At 41.5% G+C, this 15,709-nt stretch overlaps 1 protein-coding gene across 3 annotated transcripts; it reads left to right on the top strand.

Moving 5' to 3' along the window:
- Positions 1 to 967: 967 nt before the first annotated feature.
- On the top strand, positions 968 to 14,853 carry ldlra (low density lipoprotein receptor a). 3 transcript variants are annotated; one of them, XM_012867848.3, is made up of 18 exons: positions 970 to 1,201; positions 5,908 to 6,030; positions 6,157 to 6,279; positions 6,412 to 6,792; positions 7,588 to 7,710; positions 7,804 to 7,926; positions 8,058 to 8,177; positions 8,392 to 8,517; positions 8,978 to 9,149; positions 9,247 to 9,474; positions 9,574 to 9,692; positions 9,814 to 9,953; positions 10,078 to 10,219; positions 12,368 to 12,511; positions 12,604 to 12,888; positions 12,995 to 13,075; positions 13,178 to 13,341; positions 14,796 to 14,853. In XM_012867848.3, the coding sequence occupies exons 1-18, from the start codon at positions 1,156 to 1,158 to the stop codon at positions 14,850 to 14,852; spliced, it is 2,697 nt and encodes an 898-aa protein (XP_012723302.2). In that variant the 5' UTR covers positions 970 to 1,155; the 3' UTR covers position 14,853. The 3 variants fall into 3 exon arrangements, with proteins under 3 accessions (XP_036004291.1, XP_036004290.1, XP_012723302.2); XM_036148398.1 differs by having other exon boundaries at positions 968 to 1,201; positions 7,588 to 7,926; positions 12,604 to 12,890; positions 13,009 to 13,075; XM_036148397.1 differs by having other exon boundaries at positions 969 to 1,201; positions 7,588 to 7,926.
- Positions 14,854 to 15,709: the final 856 nt, after the last annotated feature.

Raw genomic sequence — 15,709 nt, 5'->3', positions numbered from 1 at the left:
TTTCAACGAGTGTAGCTGCACATTCACTGTCGGAGGTTGTGTAATACTGTGCATGTGTGAAAAATATAATGAGATGCAAACTGCTAGAATTGTTTTCTACCCTGGCTATCAATAAATTTCATGTGCAAGACAGCAAGAGTGGATTTTAAGGTCAGTGTTGGTGAGAAACTCTCCCCCTCTGAGTTTGTATAACTGAAAACCTTTATGTTTAGTTTTTTCTAACGTTTTTTCCAGGGTCCTATTGATATGATTTATTTTTCTCATGCTGATTTTAGTCTGAAGCTGTTAAATCTGATGTCTAAAGAGGTTTTCCTGAGGCCTGGGGAAGTTCTAAAATGTACAGCGTGCATAAGACACAAACTTTCTTCTTAAAAAAATAAAATGCAAACCATGTTTCCACCCCCCCCCCCCCATGTTATAAATATGCACCCATTCTGTGTTGGTCGACCACCGTGAATCTTTTCAAAGTATGTTGGAGTTTGTGGTTGTGATGTGAACGTGTGAAACAGTTGAAGTAATTGGAATAGTTTTGTAAAGCTCTGTAAATCAAAAGGATAATCCTCTGAGAACCTGGTATTTGCTGAGGTGGTACTTGTTAAAACATTATTTTAAAAACATTCAGAACCACAGTGTTACACTGACCTAACCAGGTTACTATTGACTAAGCATCGGTTTAAAAAACAAGGTATTCACCCTTTTGTCCTGGACCCTAATACTATTAACATTCAGTCCATATTCCTAGCTACGCCCCTGTCCTCACATCATATCACGCCTCACTGAGGTTGCCTCCAATGGATCAAACCCGGTGCATCCCAACGTGCCTGAAAGGGTTAAACTCGTAGTAAAATGTCATTGGCTCAGAGCCCGCCTCCCAATTGTTGAGGGTGGGCACCTAAGAAATCACACCATCTCCAGACCCCGCCTACCCCTTTCCACGGGCCCCCCGTGGCCCCACCCACCCAGGGACCACATTGAAATGGGTCTGATGTTGTCAAACACTGTACTGTGTGTCAGATCCAAACGGCGGGAGCACCTACAGAGCTGCAGAGCAACAGAACGCAGCTCCTATTTATAATAACAGATCTGCCACTGCAGGGTCCAATTACTTCCTTGGAAGAACCTGTGGGCTTCTGAGTCCATTCATCCTCCAGAAACATGAGACTCCCCCTACTCCTTCTCCTCTGCCTCATTGGTCACGCCAGTAAGTTCTGATTTCACATTTTTCTGAGATGAAATGTTTTACTCGTTGATTGGATTTTGTTCATCACTGTAGCTGCTTTTAAAATAATATTTTTTTTTCTGGGAACTCCTTGGGTTGAAATTGCCCACTCCTCTTACTATACCGGATGCAAGCTGAGGAGGGGAGGGTGCATTTCTTTATGCGTGTATGTAGGTCATACATATCTTCTCTGGCTCTCTCCAAATGCTCCACGCAGACTTTTGGAAGGAGGAAATTGTTCTTCTTCACTGGCAGCTTTTTACCCCTGTTAATTTAACACTAAGTCTATATTAGCAGTCTGATTGCAATCTACATTAATTGGATTGTCAAGTCATGTGTTGAGTTTCTTAGAGTGATTTAAATTTTGGCCAGGTCTTATTGTCTTGCCAATAAGGTTTGAACTGAAAAAAAAAAAGCCTGCAGCTTTGCAAAGTTCAAAAGTATTCATACCCCTTGCACATTTTGTCAGGGTACAACCCAAAATGCGATGGATTTTATTGGGATTTTAGATTACAGAACAGTGCCAAAGTAATGCATATTTGTGAAGTGGTTAGAACATGATATATATTTTTAAACCTTCTTTTACAAAAAAAACCCATCTACATAGGGTTGGTGTGCGATTTTATTCAGCCCCCTGCTTTTGGACACCCCTAAATAAAATGAAGTGCAGCCAACTGCCTTGAGAAGTTAGCTCATTAGTAATTAGAGCCCTGTCCACCGTAATGCTGTTCTGTGAAGGCCACAGAGGGAACAGCCTCGTGGAAACCAATGAACACCGGGAGATAGTTGTGTTCAAATCATCGTTAGGTTGTGAAACAATATCCTTAGCTTTGAACTCTCCTTGTATCTAAAAATGGAAGGAGTGGGGCACAACCACAGACCTACCAAGACCTAAATGTTCACCTAAACTAACAAGCAGTGCAAGAAGAGCATTAACTGGAGTAGCCAAAAGGCTCATGTTAACGCTGGAGGAGCTTCAGAGAGTCACAGCTCAGGTGCACCTCACCTTAAATACAGCATCACCACCACTGCTGATTGCTGCAAAACACTGAGGACTATCTGTGAGCTTCCAGCTAAATCCAGAACTAGATGTCATTGAGAAATCATGGCAAACTTGAAACTAGATGTTCTCTTTGTCCAGTCTGACCGAGCCCTAGCCATGTTGCAAAAAAGACTGGAGAACTATTTCAGTGTCCAGATGTGCAAAGCTGGCAGAGACATACCCTAAAAGACTAGCAGCTGTAAGTTCAAAGAAATGTAGTTCTATAAGGTTTTGGCGAGGTCACTACAAATTTGTTGCGCACGCACACACACACACACACACACACGCACACACACACACACACACACACACACACACACACACACACACACACACACACAAAAATAGATTTATATTTTTTCTATGTATGTTTTCCCCACTTCAAAATTTGCAATACTGTATGTTGATCTATGACACAAAATGTCTCTAAAATAAATTGAGGATGCATATCGTGATGAGACTGCATTCCCTGAGTTTTGGTTTTACACTCAGACACTCCTAAGTTTACTGTCAGACCAGTTCTCCGTATGCTGGTTTTGGGTATATGGTGTGTGGTTGAAACATGTTGGAACTAGTTTTCACCCATCAACCTTCCCCCAGCTGTCATTCCCAAGGACATGTAACCACTTTGGAAAAGTGTTTCCACCCTGCATAAAATATGTTTCTTTTTCCCTTCTGTGCTCACTTGGACAGAGAAACCCTATTTATGCCAACCTGAGCATAAATCAATACATTTTCGTTAACTCGTAATGTGTTTAAATATTTCCTCTTTTAATTTATGTGACCATCAAAGGAGTCTTAAAATGAGATTAAATTAGAAACAATGGTAACATTTCAAAGATGTTTAACAACCAAGAGGGTGAGCACATTTGTCACTTTCCCAGAAGTGTTTTGCAGTCAGTCAATAACGCTGCCATTTGGTCCAGTTTGTCTTTGGAGCTCTGAACTTTAAGCCCATTAAGTAAACATCCAGCATGGAAATTTCTTTGGGAACATGGCACCAGTCTCAGCAAAATTAGCAATTATGAAATTAAGGTCAAATAACATCATCGTTACATCTAAGATCTTTCTACCCGTTCAGAACCATGGTGATCTTTGTCTGAAGCAGCTCTGTCAGTTTGAAACTGATCTTCTTCATAATATTGTACAGCATATCATAAACAAATACATATATAAATATATGAAATACATATATAAATATATGAATTGAAAAAAAAACAAGCTGCTAAAATTAAACCAACACAATTAGACACAATTTAATTTTTGGGATTTTAATTAATATTTCAGAGTAGAAATGTTTTAATTACTTAAATTCCAATCATTCTTTAGAAAGAACTTACTTAAGCAACTTCAGATAAATTTTAACTGCTTTTTGAGATGATTTTGCTAATTTGGTTTGTCCTCCCATTTATTTAGAAAACAATAAATAAGGAGTAGTTTGTGATTTAGTCGTAAGATCTTAATGAAAATAAAAACAAACATTCAGTTAAATGAACTCTAACAAGGTGATGTATAACATAAGCCTTTAAAGGGACAAGCACGCCTAAAATGTGCTGTTTATTGTCAAAAACTGGGGGTTACCAAGCTCAGCTTGTTACCGCTGGTGCGAAAGCTGGTTACAAACTAATATTCTTGCTCCAACAAAGCCTTTCTTAACCTCAGTTCTTCTGAATATTCTTAACTTCTAATGAGTTGATGTATCCATAGTACTGCCCATCTGAACACATCTGCTGACCCTTTTTCAGCTGGACATAACACAAGATGAATGAGAATGGCTACTGGCTAACTGAACCGACACAAATGTTTATCAAAGCATTTTGGAAGTATATTCCACCAAAATAAGTTGGCTAGTGTTGTTAGAGTGTAACCAGTATTGAACTTTTATTCACAACTGTGAATATCATTGATTAAAATAGAAATTATTTTATAAAATTCTGTTTAATAATGCAATCTGAAAACAACTTCCTCCACTTTAAGAAGTTTAAAGCAACAAAACACACATTGTTAAACAACCTACACCTACAATAACAATGCCAACATGGGCAAGATAGGCATAAAAATGTCTTATGGTTGAATGATGCCTACTGAATGATTCATTTGTTCTCATATGGTGCATATTCAGGATTTACCTTCCTAAACATAAATAGTTACCATTTTGATCTAATTTTATGATGGTCAAAAAGGAAAAATTTAACATTTTTAATAAAATGTCTTATTCTAAGCTCCATGACGCTGTTAAACAGGGGTGGCCCTAGATTGCATGGGGCCCTTAAATGAATAAAAGTTTTGTCAAGCAGTGCTCATCTCTGCATCTCCTTTATATTTGGCCGCAATACTTGAATGCCTATGCAGTATGCTTCTCAAATGATAAATGTTACTTTCTAACTACAAACACATAAAATTAGCAGGGTGAAAAGACAAATATTGAATTTAAAGCCCAACAAGTGATCCTGATGAGTTACTCTTATATTTGTAAACCTGATAAATATGGAAAGTCAAGGATTGTGTGGGGCCCCATGCTGATGTGAAGAACTTGGACCAGTTCCACATACTCTAGCCCAGGGGTCACCAACATGGTGCCCATGGGCACCAAGTAGCACATTTGGTGCCCAAGAGCCTGTTCTACAAAAAAAAAAAAAAGATCAACCCGCCAGTGAGCTGCATCTAAAACCTTATTTTATTCCGTTCCTCTTCCTGTTAATTCGCACTTGCATTTATATATATATAAAAATAACAATATCTATAACAACTCTGACTCTTCTAGTTCAAAGGTCAGTACTGGTAGCCCTTTCGTATGACAGTACCAATGAAGTAGCCTTCGGTTTCAAAAAGGTTGGGGAGCCCTAATCTAGCCTATGTCAGAAACATGAGGCTTAGCAGCAGGGTTTAGAGCTCTCTAGGTGAGTCAGGATTAATGTCTGGTACCTTTAAATTAAACTGTGCTTCCTCTATGTTAGGTCCAATTTAGTCATTTAGTTCAGTTTCTCCATTTTGTCTTTGGAAAATTCATTTTGGAAAGGGAACTTTGTATTTTTGGAGCTTTTGTTTCAGGGAGCAAAAGTCAAGGAAAACAAGGGTCCGGTACATGTTTCTGTTCAACTCGTAGTTTATACAGGTATTCAAAAGGTTTCAACAACTTGTACTTGTGGGTATGTTTTCATCAGTTAGTTGTATTTTACGGCTGAGCCTCTTGGCAAATATATGCTATATCCACAAATCAGGCATACCGTAAGGAGGCCCATCAATGAAATAATTATTATTTCGTTATCATGGTTATCAACTGTATTCTCTGATGGCTGTGGCATTTTCAGCAACACATGTAAAAACAGATTTAAGGATGGTTTGAGGACCACACTATCAAGTTTGAGGTGTTGATTTGGCTTCTGGATTACCCAGATCTCAGCCCAAAGAAGCATCTGTGAGACGTGGTGAACAAACGAGTCCGATCCATGGATGCCCCACCTTGGAAATTATAAAAGCAACTTGGACAAAATTTGCAATCATGCAAAAGTGCATAATGTAGCAAACTCTTATCAGGACGTATGAGACTTATTTAGTTTTTTTAAACTGACTGGGAATACTTGAGTATGATTTGGTATAGTTTTTAGATTATATCCTAAGATGCGTGTTTGTGTTTCTGCCACAGAGGCATTAACATGTGAGACCAGCCAGTTCCACTGTGGGAATGGGAAATGCATCACAGCCCTGTGGGTGTGTGACGGCACAGATGACTGTGGAGACGGCACAGATGAACTTCCTGGTACCTGTGGTGAGCATCATTCAGTGTGGGACTGTATTCATCATAGGTCCCGTTCACACAAATCCAAATACCTCAAAAAGAAAAATAAAGATAAAGTTTGTCAGATTTCCCTATTTTCTTTATTATCAACTCCAGTGGCCAAAACATGCAGACCAACAGAGTTCAGGTGCACGGACCGCCTAACCCACTGCATACCGAGGACCTGGCGCTGTGATGGAGCAGCTGACTGCGTGAATGGAAGTGATGAAGAAAACTGCGGTAAGCATTTATTTTGTGTTGTTTGGCTTTTCTCAGAACTGGCCTTATCGATTTTCGCTGCTGTATCCTCTGCTTTTGCCCCCGGTTATTTGAAATTAGCCCTGATAAACCTGGCTTCCTCATCTTTCCCAGCTCCCAAGCAATGCACGGACTCAGAGTTTCGCTGCACAAGCGGCCAGTGCGTCTCCTCTTCCTTCGTATGTGACAAAGACGCAGACTGCGACGACGGCAGCGACGAGGCCTCCTGCCCGCCGACCACCTGCAGCGCCAGGTCCTTCCAGTGCAACAACACCGTTTGTGTCCCCCAGCTGTGGGCCTGTGACGGCGACACAGACTGCTCGGACGGCTCGGACGAGTGGCCACAGAACTGTGCCACCATGACCCCCATCCACTCCGCCATTCACCAGTGCTCCTCCCAGGAATACCAGTGTGGCAGCGGGGAGTGTATCCACTTCAGCTGGAAGTGTGATGGAGATACTGACTGCCTTGATCGATCAGATGAAGCCGATTGTGGTAATTGTTACTTTCAAGTGTTTCTTTTCAGATGGTTTCCTTGTGCTGCAGGTGCATATGAATAAATAAGAACCATTGAAAAGTTGAGTTTATTTTAGGAATACAGTTCTTTTAAATAAAGTTTTTAATACAGCTAATGAAAACACAAGTTATTAGAATATTACACAAAGCTAATTAAAAGTGATTTTTAATGTATTGCCAAAGAAGCTGGTTGTTTATTACTGGAAAGTTGAGTGGTAGGAAAAAATGTGCTGAAAACAATATGCAAGCCTTATACAGTAACATGAAAAAGTATTTACCCTCTTTCTTCTACTTTTGCTTTTTATTACACTACATGTTTCAGATCATTAAACGCATTTTATATCAAAGATTTCCTGAGTAAAATTCAGCTCTCAAATAAAGATTTCACTTGTGAAGCGGAAAAAGCTGACCTGGACTCTGTGAAAAACTAACTGCCCGAACTGTTAAATCGTGCTTTAACCATAAAAACTGAGCCACACCCAGGTCTCTTAGACCAGAGGTCGCTTAGACAGAACCTGTCTGACAACATCAAGTAGGGTAGTTAATATCAAAAAGCGTCTTATCCCGCCTTGATTGGAAGAAATTCAAGAGAAGATGAGAAAAACAATTGGCCTCTGTCAGTCTGGAAAGATTCACATAGCAATTTCTAAGCAATTTCCAGCAAATCACAGTGAGAGCCATTATTGAAAAAAACAAGTGTTGAAAACTCGCATGACAAACATCTTTCTCACTGGACTGCCATCTCTCTCTCTCTCTCCCTTTCCATCCCTCTAGCTCATTCCACATGCCGTCCGGATGAATTTGAATGTGGCGACGGTACGTGCATCCATGGCAGCCACCAGTGCAACTATCGCTATGACTGCAAAGACATGAGCGACGAAGTCGGCTGTGCCAACGGTACGTGTCCCCTCGCCTACTCTGTCCTCCCAAAGACCTGCAGGATCCTGGCGTCACCTGATCCCTTGTCTGGTTTTCGTGCCCCATCTCCAGTGAGCCACTGTGATGGTCCGGACCGGTTTAAGTGTCGCAGCGGGGAGTGCATAAGCATGGAGAGAGTGTGTGACAACAAGCGCGACTGCAGGGACTGGTCAGACGAGCCTCTCAGGGAGTGTGGTGAGTGCTGACGCTCATTCATTCAGAGCTTTTTGTTTAATTACTACGTTGTGTGTCTAATCACGGCCTCTCCGGCGTGACAGTCGCAATTATATCCTCAGAAAAAATCAACGTTCCCCTTCTCTCTGCAGGCTCCAATGAGTGCCTCTACAACAACGGGGGCTGCTCTCATGTTTGCAATGACCTGAAGATCGGCTACGAGTGCTTGTGTCCAGCTGGGTACAACCTGGTCGGTAAAAGACAGTGTGAAGGTGAGCAGGACAAAATGACACAACACCCAGTTGCTCTCAGTCAAGTTAGGTTGAACTGTGAACTTAGCTCAGACTAAGAAAGATGCCAGAAATCTGTTTACTCTCTTTCTCTGTCACTCACTGTGCTTTTAGATAAGAAGGAACTGGTTGTTTTTTTATAGGCTCACGATGTTCTGTCTGCTTTCTCCGCTATTTTTTTTCTCCTTTGAATTAGACATCGATGAATGTGCAAACCCAGAAACGTGCAGCCAAATCTGCATCAACCAAATGGGCGGCTATAAATGTGAGTGCGAGGAAGGTTATCAAATGGACCCAGCGACGCAAGCTTGCAAATCTATCGGTAAGTATGAGTTTTTGACTTCATTATTTAAGAACTGTAAGATGCTTTAAGGCGTATTCGCAACCCGTGATCTTTAAGTGTGATCTGTGGTGTTAATGGCCACGGGTTCCATTAACATCACAGCGGTGCAGCTACTGCAGCCCTGGAGTCTGCAGACCAACCATGCCTCACAACCCCTCACCCATCCAGGGAAAAATAATGCAAATGCGCCTTACTATATTGTTTTTTTCTGGTGGACTTTGCAGAAAAGGTTCACCAGAAAAAACTATTTCTTTAACGAGCCACTGTTAGGAATCAATGGTGTTTTGAAAATCTACATATTTTTTAATAATAATTCTGAATCAAATTGTTACAGTTTATATTTTGATTTAATTTCCCAAACAAATGCATGTGTTTAGGGTTCACCTGTAGTTTAACAGAGGCGTTAAATGTATTTCAGCTTTTGACATTTATTTTGCAGGTACGATAGCCTACCTTTTCTTCACCAATCGTCATGAAGTCAGAAAGATGACCCTGGACAAAAGTGAATACACAAGAGTGATCCCCCGGCTAAAGAACGTGGTGGCCCTCGACATGAACGTTGCCACCAAGGAGATGTACTGGTCCGACCTGTCCCAGAAGAAGATCTACAGGTTAGCAAGACTGAAATAAGACAGCAGTAAATGCTGTATTTGCTCATTTTGCCCTTCGGTTTTGTTTGATTGCTGCTTTGACTCTAACCCTACCCAGGACTCAAATGGAAGCAGCAGAGGACTTATCTCATCACCACGTAGTGATAGGCAGTGACATTGATGGTCCTGAAGGTATAGCCTTGGACTGGGTCCATGGTAACCTTTACTGGACTGACAGCATCCGGAAGACTGTTTCCGTGGTAACTGCGGACGGTAGCCGCCGCAAAACTCTCTTCCACCAAGACTTATCAAAGCCCCGTGCCATTGTGGTGGACCCACACAGCAAGTATGTTTGTGTTTTTTGGGTTATTTTTTGAACATTTGTTCGATTTGCAGCTGTCAGCATATTTAGGTGATTGCCCTTAAAATGTGTTTGACCTTACAGCTTCATCTACTGGACTGACTGGGGGAATCCTGCAAAGATTGAGAGAGGAGGCCTTAATGGAGTAGACCGCACTGCTCTGGTCACTGACAACATTGTGTGGCCTAATGGCATCACGCTAGGTGAACCTCAAGCCCCATCTGGTTTCCGCTTGTTTATTTATTCATGCGCACATAAAGATAATGGTCTTTCTAGCCTGAACCAGTAAACCTCTCTTCTTATCCGACTCCCATTGTGACCCAGACCTGCTGAACCAGCGCCTCTACTGGGTGGACTCCAAGCTGCACACGCTCTCCAGTATCGACGTGCAAGGCGGTGGTCGGCGCACCCTGATCATCGACGAGGACCACCTGGCTCACCCACTGGGACTCACTGTATTCGAGGTAGAAATTTAAGAGCTAACAATAATAATTATTGACACCCTGAAACATGATGATAAAAATGTTTCTCTGAACATTTTCTTAGCACAACTTACCAACTGTTTGAGTATTTTCTGGGCTGTTCTAGGAAAGAGTGTTCTGGACGGATGTCAGTAATAATGCCATCCTCAGTGCCAACAGGCTGACTGGTGGTGATATCGCACCCCTTGTAGAACATCTGTCATCCCCTGAGGACATCATTCTTTACCATAACCTCAAACAACCTGCTGGTAAGACAGCTTAACCTGATATGCTGCATGCACTCAAATGCACATGAAACTGAAAGCCTTGTACTCAGTATATATCAAAACATCCATCCATCTGTCCAATTGTCTATACCCGCTTATACGTGCAGGGTCGCGGGGATATGCAGTACAGTGGCCTGCAAGAGTATTCACAGTTTTACAAACGATGCAGACAAATGCAATTTAACTTGATTTTATGTGGCAATAGTTTTAAATTTTAAAGCAGCAAGCTCTTTCATTGTGTAGCCTGAGTTCATTTAAAAAGAACTGTATTGAAAAACACAGTCAATCGAAAAACAGCCATCTGAATGGGACTGATGAATTTATGTCCTTGTTGTTTTATTGTTTCACTGAGTTCAATGATGCTCATTCAGATTGCTCAAGGTGATAAAAATGCACTGAAGCCCTGCTTTAAAATTTAAAGGGATGTTTAGTTTGCGAGTGATTATGACATCTGAACCCGTAAAACTGCTCCAAGTAGCTTTTTTTATATCTGTGCTCTATTTGAAGGGAGAAAATATGGAATTACTGTGACTTGAGAGATTAAAGCTCTTGATCAGGGTTTTAGAAAAAAAAGTATTAGTTTTAAACTTGACGTCTGATGAGTAAACTGATACAGATCTATTTTTTTGCATAGCTCAGTCAACCTCCTGGTGGGCTTATAGGGCCACCAATAAGTATTCAGAGCCCTTCACTTTTTTCACACTTTGTTACATTAGAGCATTATTCTGAAATTGATTTGACCACTTTTATTTTTCAAAAAAAAGAAAACTGCTGAAAATGACCAAATCAAAAATTATTTTTTTTTGGAAGGTTTTGGTAATTTATAAAAAAAAATGTGAACAATTTCATTTTACGATGTCACTCAAAATTGAGCTCTGGTGCATCTGATTTCCATGGATCATCCCTGAAATGTTTCGGCAATTTGATTGGAGACAATATCTAATAAGTTAATTTAATTCAAGATGATTTGGAAGGGAAACACAATTGTCTATATGAGATCCCACAGAACAGAAACAAGTAATGATGTCAAAAGGAGTTTCTGTAGACCACCAAGACTAGATGGTTTCCAAACACAAATCTGGGGAAGGACCGAAAAAGGTAGCATTGGATATCGACATCGGTTATCGGCAGCGTCAAATATCTCGTTAGCCTATTATCCCCGTTATTCAGAAATGGGAAAAGTTTGGAACCATTTGGATCCTTATTAGCTCTGGCTAGCCAAACAAACTAGTAATTTTGGTAAGGGGGGGCTCGGTCAGTGATGTTCCTAAAAACCCGTTTGTCACTAAATTGGAGCTCCAGTGTTGTGTTGTGATGTTTAGCAGAACCATCCAAACAATCGTTAAAGCACTTCACCAGTAGCCTTTATTTTAGAGTCGCCAGAAGGATATTGCAGTTTGAGGCTTTGTGAATCATAGGGGTGGCAGCATTATGCTGTTGGGATGATTTAATTTCATTGCAGATGAAAGGAAATCAGATTAGTTAATGCTGGGTAACTAATCTGTATTGGGAGTAAGTTAACAGCAGTAAAAAAAAGAGAGCTAATTTCAGAAAACCTATCTAGAGCACGGTGAGACTCATCTTTCAACTCAATAAGGACCTGAAACAAACGGTTAAAATAATAGATGGAAAGACCTCAGTAAGGCTGGTCTGCAAAGCCTGTCCACAGGCATTCAGATCGAGGAAGATTGAGAGGATCCCCAGAAAAGAACTGTGCCAATTATCTAAAAAAGCTATACAAGCTTGTAGAGACATGCCCTACCAAGATTTGAAATAGTAAATCCTGCAAAGGTGTTTTAGAAGTAATTTAAAAGTTTGCACTTTTTGCATCGTTCAAAATAGTGTCTGCAAACTGTGTTTCACTTTGTCAGCCTGAGCTGACTAACAAAGGCTTACAGATAAATGATTCCACATCCCTAGTTTTGATGACACTGTTAGAGCTAAGCTAGTCTCCCTTTTGTTTTGCGCTCAGCTCGACTAATTAGCTCCTGTTGACCTCTCATGTAAACACTGCCTGTGACAACTGTTAGCAAAAAACAAACATGAAAAGAACCCGACTAAGTGAATGTCAATACCACCTTCCATCTGTAAAGCAGCTGAACTAAAGCTTCATCTCAATTTCCGTTGCAGGAAGGGACTGGTGTCAGGTGTCCAACAGCAGCTGTGAATTCATGTGCCTGGCTGCCCCTCAAATAGGCACCCACCCTCCAAAATATACCTGTGTCTGCCCAGATGGCATGATGCTAGCAGGGGATATGAGGACATGTGTGACTGGTGGGTAAATCATTACTGAATAATGTTCTTTAATATTTGTTGGATAAAATATTAATAGCCACGTTCTTCTCCTCTTTTCTGTACCCTACCAGCTGTTTCAACACCTGCAGCTACTCCAGAGTCTCAGACCCTAACTACCCATGCTCCTCTTGTGCCTACAACGCCACAAAAGACCACGCCAAAGACAACACAGAAGCCCCAGGTTCACACTACTACAACAGTGCCTCCTGTAATCACAAGCACAGTCACCAAGCCAGTGCGGCGTACCACAAGGCCTACGGTCGGGACCACCAGACCTTTACCGAAGAAGCCCTCGCCTAAACCAGAAAAGCCTAAAATCGTGCAGACCACCACTGTTGCTACTGTCACAACTCCAGGCAAGTTGGCAGAGTAGCAACTCTGAAAAGTTTTATTTCAGTTTTTATAGATTGCTTTGCTCTTATATCAGTGATGATAACATTACTGTGTTACTCTCATCCACAGGCGTTCCGCCAAAGGTTGCTGCATCTTTACCCAAAACTACCTCCAACACCACAAAAGCTCTTTACTTTGTCCTACCTCTGGGTAGGTTTTGCCACATTTTGCTCTTACTTATGAAATGATGTAATTAAAAAGTGACAGAAATGTTTTCTCATCTCACACTTTTGAACTGTCCCTCTGAAATAGCGATCGTTTGTCTGGTGGCCGTCGGGGGCGTTCTGCTATGGAGATACTATAGACTCCGGAGCACCAACACGATTCACTTTCACAACCCTGTCTATCAGAAAACCACTGAGGACCAGGTGCACATATGGAGGAGCCAAAGCCTCGATGGCTACTCTTACCCTAAAGTAAGTCTGCCAGGTTGCTGGTAAGGTGCAGAAGGCATTCGTACCATTTGAACTTTTTCCTATTCTGTCACAGTAGGACAGTAAAGTTAGATACATTAGATTAGGGCTTGTTTAATAATATGCCGTTACAAAGTAGAATATTATGCACCAAGACTTTTGAAGCATGTCTCTATCCGCTTTGCACATAGAGCTTGAGATTCTTGACCCTTCTTCTTTGCAAAATAGGTTAAGTTCGGTAGGATTGGATAGAGAGCATGTGATTAACATGAGTTTTCAAGTCTTGCCCCAGAGTCTCAGTTGGATTTAGGACTGGTCGTTGACTGGGCCGTTCTAGCACATAAATATGCGTTGATCAAAACCATTCCATCATTTCACGTGTCCTTTCTCGGTATTTAAGGCATGCCGTATAGAGAAGCTGCTTGCCTACACATGCTAAGGCAGTTTGTTGCACACAAAGGACATCTGAAGGACATGTAGCTTGAAAGTACAAAAAGCCCATTCATGGATTAGGAGCCTGCATTTGTATAGCTTGAATCTTGTTTGTGTGTATGTGTGAATGAGTATGTTTTGGAGTATTGGTGTCTTGTTGGCAGGGAGGGGTTGGAATGATGAGACGGCAAAAATACCTGCAGCGCTCAGAGCCTGACAGCAGCAAAAGGCGGGTTGCCTCTGCTCCTGAAGGCCGTGGTAGGCAGAGTGAGACGGATACAGGTGGGCTGTGAGGCACAGGAGTAGCAGACACCAGGCCAAGGAAGCTCAGGGAGAGACTCCCGGGACAGCCACGGAGGCATAAGCCAACAGCAGTCTGACGGGAGGGAGGGCTTCATACCAGAACCCAGCTTAGGCCCCGTGGCTCACAGCTTTGAAGCCCGCACAAATCAACTCATACCAGCTGAAAGAAAATATCCCCACAGCATAATGTGGGCACCACCATATTTCACCATGGGGATGAATCAGGGTAATATGCAGGGTCAGTTCTCCACCACCTTCAGCTTTTTGCCTTCAGGCCAGAAGTTTAGTTTTGCTCTCACCTGACCAGAGCGACTTCCTCCACATATTTGTTGTGTCCCCGATATGGTTTATGGATACTAAGAGAGAAGACTGCTTCTTAGGACTTTCTTTATGCAATGGCTTTCTTCTGGCCATTCTTCACCTCAGATTTGTGGACTGAACAGCTGACAGTTGTGTTGACTGATTCTCCTAAATGCGACTGGTTGCACTGCAGTTTAACTCAGAGGGTCAGGGCAAAGAGAACTGCATATAAATGCGCTCCACACTTTTTAGATGTTTTTATTTGAAAAACAGGCTGAAAGCAATTATCATTTGTCTGTCACTTCACGATTATGCAACACTTTTTGTTGGTCTGTCGCAAAAAATCGTGTTAAAAATACATATGCTTGTATTGTAATCTCTTGCATGTCTAACATCCTTTGTACTCTCTTTCTTTTTATCAGAGACAAATCGTGAGCTTGGACGAAGAGGCAGACAATCCGATCTTCACTGAGAACTGAAGAAAAAAAAAAGGACCAAGTGGAAAGAAAGTGCCTCTGTGATCGACGGCATTCAGGGGCCTTTATCGTTGTTTTGGATTGTATTACCTCACGCAGTGCTCATGTAAGCCTGCGTCCGACAGCCTTAAACCACTATATCCTCACTAATGAATTTACTGTGAAAATAACAGGGCGGAAAGTTTATGCCAGGGTACGCAGCACAGCATTTTTGCTAGACATAGAGATAAACTCATATTTGTCGACAAAAACAAACCAGATTTCAGAGGATTTTTCTGGGAAGAATCCTCTGTAATCTGGTTTGGTTTTCATCAAAAAAGTGACTCTGATGATTAAACTGGGGCAGAGCAGTTATTTTACCCAAATTATGTTTTGCTTCCAGCTTCACAATAATCTGTTAAAGCTCGTGCTGAGGAGAAGTCAGAGATGCATTCACATTTGTCCAATAGGAATCAAGAAGCGTTTGAAGGAGATTGTTAACGTCTTGTGCTATTTATGATTTAAAATAACTAAAATAGATTCAACAATATATATTTTTTTACCTCTTGCCGCAGCTGTCCGTTAATCATTAGGTGCTGCATGCAGTAACATTGCAGTTACCACACATCCTGTCAAACTTTTCCTCTCATCAAACAGTAAGTCATGCGTGCACTATGTCGACCACTGAGACCTCCTGATGATGGGTGCATTATTTTAAGTTGCACAGCAGCTACTCTTTTAATTCTAATTTAGTTCTTCAACATCTGGTTACACTACACCCATTTAGAAGAAACGGCAGATGCCAACGCTGCATTGTGCAGCAGTTTGGCGTGGTTCCCTAGAACTTCTCCAGATGTCTCCAGTCGGAAACCTCAGCTGCT

Source organism: Fundulus heteroclitus, chromosome 16, assembly GCF_011125445.2.
Source record: "Fundulus heteroclitus isolate FHET01 chromosome 16, MU-UCD_Fhet_4.1, whole genome shotgun sequence".
Classification (NCBI taxonomy): domain Eukaryota; kingdom Metazoa; phylum Chordata; class Actinopteri; order Cyprinodontiformes; family Fundulidae; genus Fundulus; species Fundulus heteroclitus.
Note: the sequence above shows the minus strand (reverse complement) of the source record. Positions and strands in the feature narration are given on the sequence as shown.